This window comes from Nesoenas mayeri (assembly GCF_963082525.1).
Source record: "Nesoenas mayeri genome assembly, chromosome: 2".
NCBI lineage: Eukaryota > Metazoa > Chordata > Aves > Columbiformes > Columbidae > Nesoenas > Nesoenas mayeri.
This window is the reverse complement of record NC_137543.1, coordinates 75,427,236-75,447,617: the sequence shown is the minus strand read 5'-3', so window position 1 is coordinate 75,447,617 and position 20,382 is coordinate 75,427,236. Positions and strand designations below refer to the sequence as shown.

Below are 20,382 nucleotides of genomic sequence, written 5' to 3'. Positions count from 1 at the left end.
ATCATCTAGTAATAAATGCGTTAATAAAAATAATAAATATTTGATTTTGTATCCTTTATGTGTAACCAGTATCTCTGGTTGAAGTACAACAGTGTTGCATCAAAGTCCGATCATAGGATCTCTGCTCATTCCTTCAGCTGTTACGAATTCTAGAGGCTCATTTGTAGCAACAACGATTGCAAAAGCCGGTCCCAAATGCTACTGTTGTCACAGTATAAAATCTTCCACTTCCAGAAAAGCCCCGTATCCACTTTTTTCAATGCTGGTGAAACCTTGGGACAATCTGAAAATATGTATTTGATGATTTGTAAGCACAAAGAAATTCTTTTTCCCTTCTTTAGTAGTGGCTTCGCCCTGATAAATCCTGCTTACTGCTGGCTTTTCAACTTAAGTTGAATTTAAGTAAGATGTTAAGATGTACTTAACATCTTACTTAAAAGCCTTTTGAAGTCCCTTTTTTTTTTTTCCCCATTCTTATACTCCTAAGACTTGCTACAGCTGGAGCAAAACTGCTGCGACCCCAGCACCACCTGGCCTGCAGTGAGCAGCACCCCAGCACCGGGCAGCCCCGCGCTGGGAGCCACTCGCACACACAAACCCACGGCCCAATCTCAACCAAAACCCTCCGCATTTCAGCAGAAGGGGAGAGGAGGAGTTGGCCCCTCTGCAGAGCACGTCAGCCGAGGCTCCGCTCCGTGCGGACACTGGCAGGTTCAAACCAAGGGGAAACACCATGATGAAAGTCCACATCTGATCCTGCAGGCTGCAGGTTATCTTTCATGCACCCTACCCTGCCTGACAATTAAAAAGTATATGAGAAAATAATTATTACAACTTCTATCCTTTCCAGAAAGCCTTAATGTGTACAGGGGGATTGTTCACAATCCTCCCTGTAAAACACAGGTCAAGTCAACAAAAGCAATCCACACGAGGTAACGGTTTATTTTAGAAATTACTTTTAAGAATATCTTCCTATTGCTTCAGAGGAACCAAATGTTTATTAAATTGTAACTTGGAGAGCAGGACATTCAAAACTTGTAACTTCCTGACCATTTGCAAACATCAGTGCGTTCAGCCAGTTAAAAGATGATGTTGGATGGAAAGACAAATTCTGAAGGCTAACTGACCTGTTTCCATAACCATTTCCCAAGGAGGTGGGGAAAAAAAAAGAAAAAAAAAAAATCTTTCTTATTTGGTTGCTAGTCACAGAAATTAAAATACACCAGAGGTAATGGAATTAAACTATCAGCATGACACTTTTGAACATAATGGCTAAGCCTGCAATACATGGATCTTGCCTGACAGCTCTGTCTTCCTGAGTATTTTCTATCTTGCTCTCTTTTAATTACTGAAGAAATTAGGAAGTCTACTGTTAGAAATTTTTCCAACGCCTATATATTCTTCAGAAGTGTGTGATAATCTTGTTATCACTACTCAAAACTGAAGAATCACTTTCACTCATCTCTCCAAAACCCACAACCTTCTCTCATTCTACATCCTGTTCTTTCCTTTTCCAGATAATGTCATGCCCTCAGTTTAATTTTAAACAGCAAAGCTGCTGTAGAGCACTTCACTGTTTTACATAAAACCATACAGCTTGATGAAGTACTCTATAAAAATGAACAAACAAGCATTTAAAATACCAGTTTTAGCATAAAAACTTTTACCATGGTCTCTCATTCTTTTAGTACTTTTCACTTCATTATTTTCACCTGCTGGAATTTGACAGCAGTCTATATACAGAAGACTCCTGCTGGGATCTGAAATACCACACACTTTGAGTTAACTCGAACCATTTACTATACGAAACTCCTACTAAAATCAGTTTTTGCTAAGATCAGAGAAACACTCTCTGAAAGCAAATATGAAAACAAGTGAATAATGTTCTTCAGACATTAAAACTACATATGATTTCATACACTTATTTTCAAAAATGTCGAGTGTTTAAAAAAAATACAAGGTTAAAGGATTACTGCGTCACTTAATCAAAACAGGACATCATCTTCCATTAACCCGACTGACTGAAAGAATCTCTTTAATCACTTATATAGCAAAAATTGCCCAGATTTTCCTGCAAGGCCTTTTCCAGGACATGAAAGAATTAGAACTACAGTGATTTTCAGTAGACATGTCATCACCCTTCCCTTTGGACAGCATTTCATTTCTCTAACATCTCAAGAAATAGGTCTCTACAAAGCCAAAAAGCTGCAAAAGTCTTCTGGATACTCATGAATCTTATCCCATGGTTTTATATTTTAGTGAATTTGCTGATGGCTGATTGCACTATGTGCCATCTGCTAGCCAGCTGGAAAAATTTCCATTTTATGAGGAGCTGCCATGCCCTGCTCCTGGCCAAGTAGCTGTACAGCTTCATCTAGTACTTCATCATTTAGGACAACTGAAAAGTTTTGGCCAGCATTCTCAGATTTCTTTTCCATCAGTTCCATCACTATTAGTCCATCATTACTTCAGAAATGGTGCAGTGTCTTTAAGACCAGATGCTATTTCCAAGCCCACATGGTATTTTCTGAAGCCACAAACTAGAAAAACTCCTCTGCCTTTCATACCTACAGTTTATCTTTCATAACATGATGGAATCATCACAGAATCATAGAACACCAGCTTAGAGGGGACCTCAAGGATCCTCTGGTCCAGCCTTGGCAACAGCATGGTCTAGACAAGATGGCCCAGCACCCTGTCCAGCTGAATCTTAAAAGTGTCCAGTGCTGAGGAAGAACATAGAGCTTTGGTTGTGTTTCTTGCTTAGCTGCCTGTTAGAAGCTTTCTCATGTGTTTTTTTAATTATTATTATTCTTTTATTGAGCTTTATGCAACGTATTCAAGGACACTAGCAGAAAATTAATTGTATCGCGCCTTTTAATCAAACCGTCCTGAAGTCTGTGTCAATGAAGCTTTTGATTTTCACTATGGCCCTATGTAGCTGCATGTCTCAGATTTTTTGCCTCTGATCCAGCATTCTCTGTTTGGCTTAGCAGATCAATGATAACAGCATCAGGCTCAAATCCAGTTGTTTCACGAAGTCTGTTGTCTTGAGAAATTCAGTTGTCTCTGTTAATGAATCTGATGTGCAGTCTACAGTTGCTGTTAGCACACATTGATATTTGACTCCTCATTAATCCACAATCAGTCCAGCAACTTGCACATCACATGGATCGGATAATTCTGATTAGCATTACAACTGCCAAGCTGCTGTGTGATGCCATATATAACCAGCAAGAAGCAGTTCTGCATTCATGGCCATATTCTAGACCATTTTGTGTTTGTTAGTACATGGGGACATTATTAGAGTAGCAAGACTTCATTCAAATCCTCCAGACAACTTCCTGGTCATCTGGAGCCTTTGCTCAAACTTGAAAGTCATGAACAATGTGCGCTGTAAAATCCCCCGTATAAGACATGTGGCATTTTGCAACAGTGTAATAATGCTGCTGAAATCAAAAGGAACTGTTCTTTGACTTGACAGGGTCTGTCCGAGTTAGTACACAGGCACCAATAGTGCCTAGAGGAGACTGAGAGGAGACCTCTTCATGGCTACAGCTTCTTCACAAGGGGAGGAGGAGGGGCAGGCACCGAACTCTTCTCTTTGGCAACCAATGACAGAACCTGAGGGAATGTCAGGAAGATGTGCCAGGGGAGGTTTAGGTTGGACATTAGGAAAAGGTTCTTCACCCAGAGGGTGGTGGAGCACTGGAACAGGCTCCCCAGGGAGGTGTCACAGCCCCAAGCCTGACAGTGTTCAAGAAGAGACTGGACAATGCCCTCAGACACATGGTGTGAACTGTGGGGTTGGCCTGTGCAGGGACAGGAGTTGGACTCAATGATCCTTGTGGGTCCCTTCCAACGCGACATTCTGTGATTCTGTGATAACACGGTGAACAGACATGTAGGTACTGTAAATACCCTTCTGATCATCCATGTGTTTGACTACAGAGCCAAGCACTTTTTGCCAGAGGATTCTTTTCGGTGAGTCCAAATAGATACAGACATTCATCTTCTCCCTCAGTAGAAAACAATTTTCATGGCCATTTTTCCAAGTTTGCCTGACAGCTGCAAGTGAACCTTGCCTGCCTCAGTATTGTAGCAACGATTATAAGGAACGCAAAGCCTGAAATACCAGAGATCACAGACTTCTCTGCTTCATGCAAAAGCATCAGACCTCACAGAGCATTTGGAAAGGCTCCTTGGAGGTGATTAGGAAGAATCAAAGGCCATGGCTGCTCTGCAAATAACAGTAACATCGGAAAGGTTAAGAGAAAAGTTCTGGAGGCAAAATATTGGTTGCTAGTGAAAAAGCAGAGAAGTATGGTACCATTCTGAGAAATACTTGCAAAACAAGACAGGTTGACAAGCAAAGGTTCAACAGGCAGCTAAGAAAATGTGTTTAAAAGTGAATTCAAAAGAAAAGGCAATCTTTGGGAATGGGGAGGGAGCCTCTAGAAGGTAGTTGAGCTTAATCTAAACCAGAATAATGAGTCTGCTGGCACTTCAAAGGTCACAGGAAAACATTCAAACTGAAGAAGTTATAGAAATATACTATAAGGTTTGAAAGAAGCAGTAATGTCATGGAGACCTGTAATTCTCAACTAAAGGAAAGGACAGATGTTGATAAAACTCAAGTAGGAAGAAAATGGCAAAGAAAAGCCAGGACAGACTATCTTTTTAAAAAAATTGCAGAGAAATAAAACACACATGTGAAAGTATACACTTTTATATGAACACTAAAAGCCTAAGAAGCTAGATGGGAAACAACATTAATTACACAATAGTCTTACTGAAATCATGGTGGAAAAAAAGACCATCAGCAGAATACTGAAAAGGCAGAAAAGACTTAAAGTCATGCACTTCATCACGGACTGAAGAAAAGCTTGTCTTAAAAATCTAGGAGAATCAACAAAAAGCACTAAGGCCCCATGAACTGAAAAAGCTAGAGTGAACAGCAAAAGCTTAACAAAATAAATGGCCAGAGGACCGGTCATCCAACCAGGATGGAAACTATTTGAGATTCTATGAAATGCACAGATAAGAAAGGCTGTGAAAGAAAAAAACACGAGAGGTCGAGGGTTACTTCAGTGACTCGCAGCTAGGGTGGCAACAGCAGATGGAAGCGCAGACCACTGTCTATGTCTCATGCACAGCTGAAAAACAAAAAACTCTCATACAGAGAAAACACTCAATCTGATCTCAAGAAGTGGAAAGAACCTGTTTCATAAAATATGACTGGTAACAAGCCACTTTGTAACAATTACAAAGCTTGTTAAGCAAACAAATGAAAAACAAAACCCAAACACTAAAATTGAAAGGGGGAGCTAGGAGCTTACAGACTGAAATCTTTGTAGGTGGGGTGAAGACACTATAAAACTCAAAGGCACACGCCAAATGCTAATCAGTTCCCAAAAACAACTTAAGAAAGACCAAAACACAACCAGAATGCCCAAACAGCCAAGCTAGGAAGCTTCTGAAAACTATCTTTAAAAAAACAAACAAACGAATGAAAAACTGAAAGGGCTTAATAAAACATATCATAACATTTATCAGGATTAATAGAAAGATTTGCTAATGCAGGCCAAGAAAAGAGCCTGAGAAATCTTTTTTAAGAGAACAAAAGTAAATAGTAAATTCTTTTTTGAAAGTTAATCAGGAGATAGCAGCCTACAAAAGGACTTCTAAGTAAACAGATGATGCAGGTATTAAAAAGAACAGTTAGAGAAGAGTGGACTCTAGCAAAAACGTGTTTGGGTTTTTCTTTGTATCTGTGTTCACAGTGGGGTAGTTCTCATTCCAGAATATTCTACACAGGGAGAACATATCAGAAGATGTGTCTCAAACTGAAGTATCAGTATAAGGCATTAAAGACAAAAGCAAGAACATGAGATGTAAAAACAATCACCAAAAGCACATAGGGTTCGCCAGAAAGGGTCAATGGGGCTCAAAGGAGAAAGAGCTAAAGCTGTAGTAACATGTAACCTCCACCAAAGAGTGCTCCAGTATCCAAAGACAGGAATGTGGTGTGACGCCAGTCTCTCCTGGGATCCCTGTCAAAGATTAAGGGAAGTTCCAGTAGGTCTGGGAAATTTTTTTAAGAACAAAGGTCCCAAAGTGCCCACAGAAGTCCTCAGAAATCATAGGGCATATGTTGTGCACCATATCCATAAACAATTTGTGAAAATGAGTGAACAGTAATCTGACAAAGATGAGAAAAGTACCTCATAATAGTCACTACTGAGCAAGAAAGTGGTATATATACAGTGGAGAAGTATGTGAACTGACACAGCTCAGACAAAACGATCCTTATTCTATACACATGACAACAGGCTCTTGGTTGACTATTAATACTTTGAAATGGAGATATTTGTTGTTTATCATAGGCAGACCCATCAAAACATCACTTTGGTACTCACTAGCAGTCAAAAACAATTAAAAAATGAAGAAAATATGAAAAGAATAAGCAAGAGAGAGCACCATGATGCCACCCCAATGTATGATGAACACCATAAACAATTCCGGTCTTACCATCACCACCACTTCCAAATTAATACAAAAGAACTAGAAAATATAGGTTTCCAAGGATGGTCAAATCTGCAACACAGTGGCTAGGTACTGATGGGAGTAACATTTAGTTTTTAGATTTTTCTTCTCTGCATGGAGTGAGCATAACTGTCTTTCGATACAGCTCTTTTTATTTTTAAAAGTAGTGTCCATCTCAGATAACAGGGAGCAACCACCACTTGAGATGCCTACATACAAATCTGTGTCCAGGGAACCCCATGAGCCTGTCACCATTCATACCACATCATATGCCATGGGTCAGAGGACAGACACTTATCCTTGCCAAAAACATAATAAGCAAAACCAGGGTATGTGTGTTTGTGTGTTTTATATATATATATATATTTAAATTTGCCCTGTGCAAACCCCATGCACCCCATCTGAATGGTGAGCAGCTTTTCCTATTTATACATCCTCATTTGCCACACTGGCAGTTTTCTCTCTCTTGATTTATTCTCCATCGTTTTGTATCCTCTTATCTTGTTAACCACATGTCATATAAAATCTATCAGTGCATACAACCATTTATTTAATAAGCTGGGGGTTCAGAGGGCCCACAGGAGGTCAGGGAACATGAACGAGACTGTCGTGCCTTTTGGTCATCCAGCACCATCTCAATTTTCTATCAAGCTGGCAGTTATCTGAAGTAGCTTTACTTTAAGACATTTAACAGCATAGGAAAAACAAGATGGTCCAACACAGTTAACTAGTGGCTACAACACTCAGCTGGTGCACCTATAAAATTGTCCTACCCAATGACACTAGCTGGCAGCCACAGAACATAAACCATTTCCCAGAGAGCAATGACAGTTAATTACATTCTGCCCTCTGAAGTGTCCCCTTCCAAAAAGGGCTGAGATAATATGCAGCAAAGAGAGCAAAAAGTTTGTACTTTGATGAAGCTAATTATTTCAGGTTCCAAAGCTGATTACTCATATAATTTAGATTACTGTAAATGTAGCGATCAATATATCCTTCTTGCATGCTTTATTCTATGAGTATTAGTCCTGAATTCATCTCCAATTACTTAGTTTTGCTTGTTTTTCAGGTGTTGTCAAAATCCTTCCTCCTCTTAGTATCAAAATAATCTTAAAGAAACTCTCCAATAAATGCAGCATCCCAAAATGTGGGTACCTGAAGATGAATTGAGTGAAACACTTCTGGAAAATGTATGCTTTGCAGTTAAATATATTCAAAATATATCATTTTCGAAAGAGCTCCATCAGTTAAACATTATGGATGATACATTACTTCACAGGATTCAAAGACATTTCTGCACTTCAACCCATATTAAAAGTGAAGTTATGGCCCTCCCGTATAGGCCTATAGAAGTCAGAAATACTGAAGTACTCATTTGATTCTTTGAGCTATTTAATACTGACAGTGACATATTCTGGCTGACACTTTTAAAGATAAGCTAAAAGGTGACTTTTCGTTACCACTTTACTCCTGACATCACAACTTGAGAATGTGGCTGTAATCAAGAAAAAATGTCAAGATGGAACTTGCTTAAAAGTATGGATCACAACAGTCGAACCAGGGAGCACATGAATTTCAGCATATGAGGAAAAAGTGCTTGTTTTAAAAGTCTGTTTAATGAAGAAAAAGGTAAGCTTAGGCTTCTTTCTCTACCGCATCTTTTAAAAATACACTTTGCAAGAATATTCCACAGATTTAACACATCGGCATGATAAGGTAACATGAAAAATAGTTTTAATATTGAAAAGTCAGTACTGTCATTGTGTAATTACTTTTCAAATTTTTCCAAAGGTTTTGCAATTACTTACTAAACACAGTTGTTATTATCGCAGAAAAGGTTCTTGAAGTTTACTCCCCCAAGGACACTTCCCACACTCTCATACATCTCTCAGTTCAATTGACTTCAAACCAAGGAGATTTCTTATTTCATTTTTGACTCCAGGATCAGGCCCATGTTCTGCAATGGATATTACTTCTATGATAATAATATTTCAAGTAAAGGTAACCACCTTGTTAACTCAGGTTTGAAATACAGCTGCACCAAATCACAGCTCTGTAAAGGAGCAAAACTTCAGACATTCATAGGAAATAGAGCAAAAGAGATACTGCAAATCCAGGCATTTATGTTTAGTGTTAGCTGAGGGCTTATTTACTGTTACCTCATTCCATTAAGGCACAGTTAAGAAAAAATTAAAAACCAAATAAACCAAAAACAATCTGGTAAATTGCTTTAGTGTTAAACAGACATTGCATCGCTAGAATAAGTGTCTAAAATGCCAGCACCTCCCAGTCAGGTTTGGAAATTACCTGGAGTCACTGGGGCAGAAAACAAGCCCAAGTGAGAGACTATGGCCACTTTCTGGCACAAGCTAGTGGGGTGCCAGCAGGGATTACAGGACCAGCTACCAGTCTGGACAACCTACCACATCCTGGGTCTTGACCAGAGTAGACTGTTCTCAGACCACTGTGCCACTAGGAAGGACCAGAACAGTGGGCTGCGTCAAAGAAAGGGAATCCATCTGCCAGGGCATATAGAGCAAGAGGAGCAACTTATGAGGAACAGCTGAGGGAAATGGGACTGTTGAGCCTGGAGAAAAGGAGGCTTAGGGGAGACCTTATCACTGTTTACAACTACCTGAAAGGCGAGTGTTGGTCTCTTCTCCTAAGTAGCAAGTGATAGAACAAGAGCAAATGGTGTCAAGTCATGCTAGGGGAGGTTTAGATTGGATATTCATAAATATTTCTTCACAGAAGGGGTTGTCAGGCATTGGAACAGGCTGCCCAGGGAAGTGCTTGAGTCACCACCCCTGGAGGTGTTTAAAAGACATGTAGATGTGGCACTTAGGGACATGGTTTAGTGGTGGACTTGGCAGCGCTAGGTTCATGGTTGTATTCAATGATCTTAAGCATCTTTTCCAACCTAAATGATTCTGTTACTCTGTAAGAGAGGGAGTGTTAGCAAGCAGGTGCTGAGCCAACTTCAAAGAGCATCTCTTTTCCTAACACACCTCTCAGGAGAAATAAGGTATCCGAGCCTTCAGCCTGAATTCAGTCTTGCTGGAAAAAGAGCTCGGGGAATCTAGTGTTCCTATGATTTTCCTGCAGGGCTGACCAAAGTACTGGCAAATTGGAGACATAGATGAGGAAATTTTGCCTGGAATGGAATGCAATTCTGCTTATCCAGTCAGTGGGCAGGTTCACAGTGCATGCCATAGCATCTGGGATCCCACAACACAGGGTTCAGCCAGCTGAGGAGGTAGGTGGAAAAAGCAAGCTCTAACTACCTCTGCAAACCCAAGTGAGTGGCTCTGAAAAGCCATCAGTCCATGCTGGATCTCATGGGACTATCCAATGACCAAACACCAGACTGGTTGCACCTGCAGCTGTAAGGGAAACACAACCAGACCAGAGCACATCTTACGTCAGCTGCCCTCTGGAGCACGCAACCAGAAGCCACTGCTCCTGGAGTACATTTTCCAGGTTAGAGAAACTTCAAATCTAGAACCATAGGTGGTGAAAGAAATAGATGCTCAGACAACAGACACGAGAGCAAGGCTGAGAGGCCAGTTGTGATGGGTCCTGCTTCTTTTGCTTCTCCCAGACACAAGCCCAGAATAAGTTCCCATCAGGAACAGTAACGGACTTTTATATCATGTAGGAACCACTAAGAACAAGAGTTCTGTTTAGAGATGAGAGATTAAGAAAACATTTCTATACGGGTTGGAGAAACAGGCAACTGGGAGGATAAGTCTAGAGAAAGCCTCACACTTCTCTGCACAGATGGTGCAATAGTCTCTTGAATCTTCAGCATCATCTGGTTTAGTGTCCAGAAGTTGCTTATTCAAGATACAGAAATAAAGGATCTGGGGGGCAAAAAAAAAAAAAAAAAAAAAAAAAAGGTTTAGAGCTGTTGGGTTTTGTGTTTTTTTTCCCAACGGGATCAGGAGTGATGCTCAAATAAAAAAAGAAAAGGCAAAGAAAAGGAGCAGAACTCTGCTAATTCACTTATTTGGGGATCTAGATCCCCAAACCAGAAGTTTTGTTTGTTGTCAGCTTCTCATCATCACATATCAACAAGGCCTGAGCTGACTCAGTTCTTTCTGAAATATGCAGGAGCCACTGTGGCAGCACTTAGCTTGTGTGGGATCACAGCTCGGCTGTGACTGGGAATGTAGGCACAGGATGAAACACCACAGGTGTTCAGCTGCACTTTGTTCCCATGATGGGAACATCTTTGTTCCCATGCCTAGCCGCTCAAGAGATTTGCAGATCACTTCTACCTCTGTTAAATGCCTATACCACCACCAGCATGGAATGATGCACAGTGATGTCTGGAAGACTCCAGTGACTGCTACCATTATGATGAGGAGGAGTTTTCTTATTCAGAGCAAGAACCTAAGGACTGTCCTTAATCTAGGAGACCTCTTGAAGGCCCAACCAAAGAAACCTATTCACCATTTTTATAAGAGCTTGAAGATGTCCATAAATGCATCACATTTCCTTGTCCACAGGAAGGAACTTGAAACCAATTTAAAAAATTTTAAGCAAGATAAACAGACAGGTATTCACTGGTTCATGGCAGATCCACTACGAAGTTGTCGATATATGATCTGTGAATCCACATACCTGGCTTGATGCTGATAAAGACAGCAGACAATTGTAGCCCAGTTCATCATCTGTCTTACTGCCATTGCACCTCAGTAAACAACAGCTCTAGTCACTATGTTGTTTGTCATTTTTGTCAGCCGCAGTAATGATTAGGAGTTGTGGATCCACTGCTTTGAGTCACAATTTGTGACATTAAGTTAACTTTCCACTGCCAGGGTATCCACAAAACTTTAATTTATTAAGATTACAGTTCAAAGCTAAGTATTTTTCCAACATAACCGTACCTATGGTTTTATCCAGTTCTTGTTCAGCATTCAGTTTATTCAACATGAAGGACAAAACAGAGGTATGTAAAGTGAAGTTGCCACTGGCACCTCATTATCTCAATGGCTTTATGTTTCCAGGCTTGTTAGGGACTGGTAAATGAGACCAGCTCTTAGCAGCATTAAAGGCAATCACAGATGTACTGGGAGTGTCATTAGCAAATCAAACAAGAAAAGGCCCAGGCTGATGTAGTAGGGAGGAATGAAACCAGACACAAAGCTCGGCAACTCCTGTTTCAGGCAGGAAGATGCAGTAAACTTTACAGGCCTGACTAAAGAGATAATATTGGCTACAGAAGCTATTGTTAGACAACCAAAGATAATATTGGAAGGAACATTTGGCAGAGTCAGCAATATCCTAAGACTGTATCAAATAGCCAGCAACTATAGCTGGAAGAATATATTGTAATATTATGGTGTCAAGAGACCAGAAAAAAAAAAAAATTGAAACACAGGATTTCCTCGTGGAACATTTTAATAGGGGCCTTGAAAGCAGAAATGCATGCTCAATTATAGCTGGAATTACAGAAAGAAAAGACATTATAAATACTCTAATGTTTGTTTTTATTTCTTTCTCATCTTGGTAGTAGCAATAATCTGGCAGAATGAGTTTAAGAAGAGGTAGGATACCTCCTGGGCACAACAATCACAGCATCAGGCTTGCAAACAACCCTGTCACTGCTTGTCCTTCAATTAGTGAGGATTTTCCTGGTTCGTTACCTTTGCTGTGACTTAGCTTTCTTTTTTTGAGGAATAGATATGCCAAAGTTTAAAAACAGTATAGCAGATGCTTTGGCTTACTTCAGTCTGCAAGGATTCCAAGGAATGATTTCAGACCTTGGGTACTCTTGGACTTTGGGAAAGACAGTTGGTACTCTTGAAAAAAAAAAATGCTTTAAATTACACGGGATTGATCTCAAAAGATTTCTTAAGATTGAGAGTACAAGTGAACTTACACTACAGCTGTATTATTCTATGGAATTAGGTTGTAACAGAGCGTCTCAGGAATAGGAGTATAACATTACTACAACATCTGTGTGGTGACCATTTGGTGTGGATGGATGAATTTTTCAGATCCAGAGTACAGATGAGCACATTACCAGAGGCATGCAACAGATGCCCTTCTGCAGACACCTAGTCACTTGAGATACTGCCATGAGCATGATGGAACACGTCTTCCAAAGCTACTCTTTCCACATGGATTTGAAGATATTTCCCCTCCATTTGCAGGATGAGATCCCGACCATGGAAATCTTCAAGGGTTTGGCTGATGACCAGTTTTTACCAGAAGCAGCAAACATTTCTTTTAGACAAGAGTAAGATCAATTAGAGGAAGGGAGGATTTGCTGTCATTCTGACCAAGGGCCCAAAACATGACACTACCCAGTTCAAGCCCCAGGAAGCTTACAGGACTCTTCTCCATCCTCTTCTTTTTGCACAGAGGCAGTTCTCTGCCAGCCACATTGCCACGAAGAAGTTACAATGTGCTCCTTCAGAATGAGGCAGCTACCTCGACTTCCATTGCAGGATCAGCTGAAGGTAAATTCAGTTTGATGCCAGAAAACCAGCTGCTGCATGAGCATGTTCCTGCAGTTCCTACATCTGCCATGCTGCAGGTACACCTCCCTAGTTAATTGTACTCCCCGTTTAAGGAAGATTGCCTATTCCCACTCTTGCTACAGAAGGTATTTGGGTAGGTCAGTGACATATCGTAGGTATGCAGACAAACTTCAATTTATTGGATTTATGAATCAGTGAAGAGGTTCAGGAATCATAACTGGGCCTACCAGCATAATAATGAACTTTCCAGAAACTTCAAAGAAGTGGCTGGGGGATCATCACACAGTCATTAGGCAGCTAAAGCAAAATAATCTCACGACACTTTAGAAGGGAGAAGGCATCAGAATGCCACACTGTAGAAGCACTTTTCACTCAACACATGCTCCACTTGGCCAATGATATCATCAAGAAGCATGCAGCTCCACATCAACAAAGGTCAACACATCTTAAGAGCTTTACGAGGTCACATGTAGCAGCAATGATTCTAGAGACAGATAAGGGCCACAGATTAGTATTAAAAGCACAAGCACCTCATAGCAGACTTGCAGTCTTTGAGCAAGGGGCACAGGCAAGCCTAAAGGAAAACAAGCACATCTGCCAGCAGACTGGAGCACCCTGAGTTTTGGGAAAAAGGACAGAAAGAAGATCTTGGCAGACTTAGGTCTTCTCCCACTTAGACCACAAGGTCTTTACCTGTGCTAAAAGATTCTGATATCCCTGAACTGTAGTTTTTTATTGAAGCCTGTATCTGCGGACTGGGCACACTTAATGTCTAGAAAATACATGGATAAACGAAAGTTATGGCCTTCCAATATATTGTACAATTTGAGCATCATCCCTGTTTACAGTCAGAGTTTTGTTTAGCTGCATAAGAAACCAAACATCACAACTGCAGATATTTCGGATACACTCACACTTCACATTATGAACTTAAAAACTGCATTTTTTTTCTCTTATACATTGCAATTATAATAGATTTACTCTGGCCAAATAAAAAGCTGCTCTAGATACCACTGAAAATGGTCATAAACTTTTAGCACTAAAAAGGGAGATGGGGACAAATAATGAGTTTGTCCTACATATTATATTGCAAGAACAAGACTATAATCAGACAGAAAATGAACCTGACCTCTGGCATTTCTAAGCACTGGAAGGCTTTCACAGGCTTGGGAAAATAATTTACTCTCTATCAATTAAAGCAGGAGCTAAACATGGATGACTGATCTCATTTTGACAGTTTTCAGTCCATGCCAGGTACAGAGAAAAACAGATGATACTTTGACACAGGAAATTCGAAGGTTGATACCATCACTACATTATTTAAAAATTTAAGCTGTGAATGGTCATCTTTCAAGTAGACTCTGGGCGTCTTCCGTCTCGTGTTTGAGGAGACAGAGCGCTTAATCCCAAAGGTCAAAATCACAATATTTTTCTGAAACAAACAAAAGTAAAATCTCCCAAGAAATCTCTCTCAGTAACAACAGCAGTACATTCTCTGAAAGAAAAGTAATCAGATTTCCAGGCACATTTGTAAGTAATCTTATTTACTGTAATTTTGCAACAGCTTTTATAAATTTTTCATCTGAAATCAGGAAGGCTACAGCCCATATTCTGACAGGTTGAAATAGCTGAGTAAGTGGAATACATCCCTGTGTGGCTGGCTGTGTTTGGGAACACTTAAGAACACATTGCCAAAAAAAAAAAAAGAAAAAAAGGCAACTCAGACATCACAGTGATCTATTTTAACAATCAAATAAAAAATTAAAATAGAAGGAAAGCCTCTCACTTCCATTGGTTTCATTCCTTTTTAAGAAATCCTAGAACATAAAAATGCTCTGTGCTTCAAAAATATCATTTTTTCTGAACCATGTCCGATCCCATCTTCCACGTTCTAAGCTGTTCTTTGAAGTACAAGCAAGAAATCCAAATCAAGTGTTATGGTGAGTCATTTTGGGGGTTTGTTTCCACAATAGGCTTAAGTAATTTTCAGTAAAATCTTAAATGCTTTGTACAAAATGTAAAGGAAACAACTGTTAAAAAATATTTCCTTTAACTTCAAATGCACAGCACAGACTTACACAGAACTATCCCACTTCCCTTTCACCTCCTTTACAAAATTACATCTTCTGTCAAAACAATTGCATACATACTAGATGTGTAAAATGAAGGATATTAATATTGGCTCATGTGGCTCAGACACTCATAACTGTTTGTCCTTTTTATATATTCAGCCACAAAAAAAAAAAAATTACTAAGATTTCATAGCTATATAAAAAGTGTATTCTTTATTCAGGTGCAGGAGAAACAGATCCAAACCTTCAGGAATATTTTAATCATAAATGCAACCAGAGCTAGACTATAATAAAACGCTTTTAGGTGAAACTCTGGGCAGGGCTCCAAAGGATTTTGCCCAACATCCTGTGGCTGGAAGTCTGTATAGGCAAGCTTTCTTCTCCGCCTGAAGTTACTTTCATCCATCGACTGGAAACTTTAAGGATGAACCCCACCTCTTTCTCCACTCACCCGTCCAGTTGTTAGCCACAGGGAGATAAAGGCTCAGGAAAAAGGTTTTAAAAGCATTTTTCTTCTTCTGGTATGTCTGGAATTCCAAATGCAGACTGAACTATAAAATTCACGATTTCTGAAGTAGTAATGTCTGGCAAGATTCAGCCAGCTCATAGTTTTGTTTCCATAACTTTCAGTAGTCCTTTGATCTAGGCTCAGTGTTATGCCACCATTGTTATCATGAACAATTTACAAAAATAAGAACATGCAACTCATAAATTGCTCTAGATCATACCATGACTGAAAGGTATGAAACTTAATGCTAAACACTGTCCAGCCCAAGTTCTGCCACCTTGGCTGTAGGTGATTATTGTGTACATGTGTGCATCTCCACACCTAACTATGCTTCAGACTGAATATCTGACAGACTTTGATTTCCATCACTGGTCCCTTCATCCCTAATGGACAAGCATCCAAGTTGACACACCAGAGTTACATAAGATGTTGAACCCATATTTTGTACACAGAGCTCAAAAATTCAGACATTTAGGCAGTAAACAACTGAATTATGAGGCATCGGCATTACTGGCGTCACATTAGTTCTTTTACAACTGCTTTGTATTTAGTAGGAATGGCACTTAAACACGAAGCTCAAAAAATAATTAAAGCAAATGCCAAAAGGAAAGAAAATTAACTCTAAGTTTAAATAACTTTGGAAGAAGTACTTGCAGTTTTTAAGGCAAAAGTTTGGTCATAGCAAGCAAGAAAGCAGGATTCTCTGTGTAAGCAGTTAGATACAGTGCCTCTAGAAGAGAATCCATTAGATTATACTAACCTATTATCCACGCTCTTAGAGATCATTAGCTTTATTCAATAAACATTAAGCTTTCCAGAAGAACATCAGATAATTAAAAAAAAAATAAAAATAAAATAAAAAAATATCTGAGACCCCCTCAAATCCCCATTCTTCACTTTAAAAGTATAGAGTAATGCAAACAGACTGCCTCTAATCACTAACAGCAGGAAAACTCTGTAAGGAGCAAGAATTTTACTGCCCTCTGCAGCTTTTCCTTTGCGTTCAACGCCAGGGCAAAACGCCACAGATTTCTGGGTGAAATAAACTGATGCCGACTGTCATCTGCCGCTGTGGCATATTTTCCCTGCCAAAGGCTGGAACCCTCGCACTGGACATGCAGAAAAGGTACCCGACCGACCAAACTTCATCTCCCTTAAAAACGAAGGCTGCGCTGCTCCAAAAGCTTTCTTGAGAAAATGGGTCGAACGCTAGAAAACGGTATAATGAGGGGGGAAAACAAGGAGGGAACGGCCCCTACCTACTTGCCATAAAAAAAATTTGCTTCAGATGCTGATACGGACTGCATTTCTGTGCGGCGATTTAAACCCTGCCACTAAAAAGGCCAATACGGCTAAACTGCCAGTTGGAAAGGCGCAGAGTCAACGAATTAAGTGAATTAAACTCGATGCGCTTGTTGACTCAGTTTTCGCCCCACCAGCCGCGCTGCCGCTGTTCCAGCGCCGCCTCAAAACATCGGGCAGCAAAGTTTGGGAGGGGGGGTCCCCGGGACCCGCAGCCGCTGCCCGCCGCCACATCGGCGCCTCCCGGCACCAACTTTCCTCCGCAGGAGCAGCAGCACCGGTTCTCTCCCGCCCCGTCCCGTCCCGCCCCACCCGCCTCGGCTCAGCGGAGGGAGCCGGGTGCGGAGCTGCCAGCCGGGCGGTGGGAGCGGGGATGCCCGGCGGTGGGAGCGGGGATGCCGGGCGGCGCGGGTCCCAGACCGGGAGCGCGTCTCTTACCAGCCCGGAGGCGAAGAAGACGGCGAGCAAGGCCAGGCAGGCGCCCATCACGATGAGGAGCAGGAAGACGATGAGCGGGTGCTGCTGGCTCATGCAGTAGTAGGACTCGTAGAGCCAGTCCCGGGAGCGGGACTGCTCGCCGCTCGCCCCGCAGCCGCCGCCGCCCGCCTGTTCTGCCCGCTCCAGCAGGTAGCGGCGTCTCCTCCTCATCATCATCGCTTCTTGCCACATCGGGCAGAGCCCGCGCAACTCCCTCAGCGCCGCCGCCGCCGCTGCTGCAGGAGGCAGCCGGGGAGTGGAGCGGGGCGCGCTCCCGCGCGGGAGGCGGAGAGGAGGAGCCGCGGCGGCGGCGGCGGCGGCAGCGGCAGCGGCATGGTACGGCGGGCGGCCGCCGCGCAGCCAGCCCGGGGCTCGGTGCCCCTCCGGAAAGCTCCACCTCGCACGCACATGCCTCGCCCGGCTCCTCCGGAGGTGGGGGCGGGAGGGTCGCTCCTCCTCGCCGAGGAGGGGAGCGGGCGGCCGCCCAGAACAAGCACCCAAGGGGCGGCGGCGGGAGCGGGAGGCGCCTCCTCGGGCGACCTTGAAAGCAGTCCCTGCCCCGCGTGCGACCGGGAGACCTCGCCGCTCCCGGCGCTCCCGAAGGGATCCGCTGCTTCCTCAGGTGCCTCTCCGGACGGCGACAGCGCGGCAGCAGCTGGCCGGGCGCGGTGGCGGGGGGGCGCGCCGTGTGCCTCTCCCGCCTGCCGCGGCCCCGGTGCTTCCCGGGCCCCCCGAGGGGACGCCGCAGCGGGGCAGCTCCGGCAGCCTTCCCGCGGGTGCGTGGCAGCACCTCCCGGCGCAAGAGGGAGATAGGACTGAAAATCTCTTTGAAGTTACTCCTGCAGGCGAGGAGGGCTTGGCCGGTCTGCTTCGCTAGGTACCTTTCCCGGAGCCTGAATCTCCTTTCTAAAAATCACACCTCAATTTTTGTCAAAAGAAGGAATTCACGTTAGGAAGCAGCGTAGCGTACCTTTTCCCCTGCTTTCCTTGTTCTGAAGGAGTTGGTTATTCCTAACAAATCAGGTACTTGAAACAAACTGGAATATTAGTTAGTTTTCCTAACAAAGCAGACACTTGAAACAAACTGGCCATGTAACTCACTTAAGTTACGTATCCATCACACACAGCGTTTACCAGCTAAAGTTATGTAAACACATGCACACGGTTCTCCTTCCCCAGCCCACTGCCTCACGGAATGTCCATCCCCGCAACACAAATCTCTCTCTGCCCTCCCTGACCCACTGTCCAGCCTCTGCTGTTGCTTTGCCACATCCTTTAGCTTCCAGAGGATTCAGTGGTGCCTGAGGTCTCCAGGGAAAAGAAGAGACAAAAGTGACATGGATGCTACTGGGACTAAATGTCCATGGGTGACTTCTGGTGACTGGAGTCAGGAGCAATAGCAAGGAGCAAGAGGGACTTGGGTGTGTACTGCAATAGTACAGAAAGTGAAAATTTGGGCTACTGTAAGTGGTCGGTCATGAGAGATTTAGAGCAGAAGGCTAGCAGCCAGGTAGAAGAGAAGGCAGGTAACTAGGATGATATGGACCAAAACTGCCCCTTTAACACCTAATGCTGCCTTCTTTCTCCGCCACTGTTCATGGTTTCATCCAGAAGATCAACCACCAGTCTGACAAAGCAGAGAAACCAACAGTACTTGTAGCTCAGAAGCCCTATCCATACACATACACTTCTTAGTGTATGTCTGAAGTATGAAACCTCATCTTCCCCGCACTCAGTACCTCTCAGCTGGCTGGCAGAAAGAAAAGCTCCTTGGCTTTCACTCTTCCTTCCCCTGAAGTGTTTGCTGGGGCAGAAGGAACAGATGAGGAAGAAGTGGAAAGTTACAACTGCGCCCACTGTTCTGGGAGAGAAAGGACGAAAGACTCTCAGAAGCAGCAGTGATAAGATTGAAGGATGAACACAAATCTATGTGGGGAGAACATTCTGGCAGAATTAATTGCTGAGAAGGAGTTAGTAGAGGTGGGTGTGAGAATTTTTTGCAATGTGAAAAGGCTTTACTTGCAGTCACTTCGAAAACTGTGGAGTTGGCCACCCTCACTGTCACACACACTTATATAGCGGCATAACCAAGAGAGGTTTAAAAAAAAATCAAAAGACAAACCAGAACTACAACATAAAAAAAAAAACCAAACAAACAACATTTAAAAGCAGATTGCAATATTTGGGATTTTGAGGCATGTGTGGTTTGATCTCTCAAGGATGGGAAGGCTAATATCCCGCTGGTATTTATTTAAAATAAAATAATAATTACATGATTCTGTATAGACTCATAAAAACGTAAGAGACAAGAACAGGCAAAATGAAGCATGTTCTCTCTTCCATATATACAACAACCATGTCCCCAAAAGTAATTGAAACTTACACAGTAGGTTACTATTGACAGTGCTGGTTGTCCTTCTTACCATAGGTAATTGTGCTTGAAGAGCTTTCCACTACTTTCCCCCTCTCTGAACTTGAACAGAAAAGGCCATTCCGAAGAGTTTAGTAAACTGATCATGTCATTCGTTTGTTATTTCAGTAAGATCTTATGCCTGTAACAGCTAATTTCTCATTATATTCATCTCATGCAATTTCTCAGGAAATAAAATTATAATTCCATAGCAAAAACTTAATTAGCCCAAAGGTTGCCCAGTGGTATCTTGTGCCTTTTCAGAATTATGAGTTCAGCATAACTCCCTTCTGAAAGATCAGACATAAGATGCTTTAACAGCTGAGCAAGAGGAAGCACCAGGTTATGTTTCCATTTGACTTTTTGTTTTCTTGCCCACCTGATGGGCTCACTCCCTTTACATTCCCTCTCCAAACTAGAAACCTGCATCTTTTAATTCGTTCTTCAAACTCTAGCTAGGAACGTCCCATACCTTAATGTCTACAACACACATCAGTGCTTGCGTAGATCTATAGTCAGAGGCAAAAGTCCAGTGAAAAAAAATACCATAGTGTCGTATAATTAATGACTGTAACA

At 42.2% G+C, this 20,382-nt stretch overlaps 1 protein-coding gene across 1 annotated transcript in view; it reads right to left on the bottom strand.

The window, feature by feature from the left end:
• ADCY2 (adenylate cyclase 2) overlaps positions 1-17,588 on the bottom strand; it is a gene marked incomplete at both ends in the record, with an annotated part of 223,790 nt that extends 206,202 nt beyond the window's left edge. Inside the window, one exon of the mRNA XM_080339994.1 lies at positions 17,358-17,588. Within this exon, the coding sequence (XP_080196120.1) occupies positions 17,358-17,588 (231 nt within the window). The remainder of the gene's footprint in view (positions 1-17,357) is intronic.
• Positions 17,589-20,382: the final 2,794 nt, after the last annotated feature.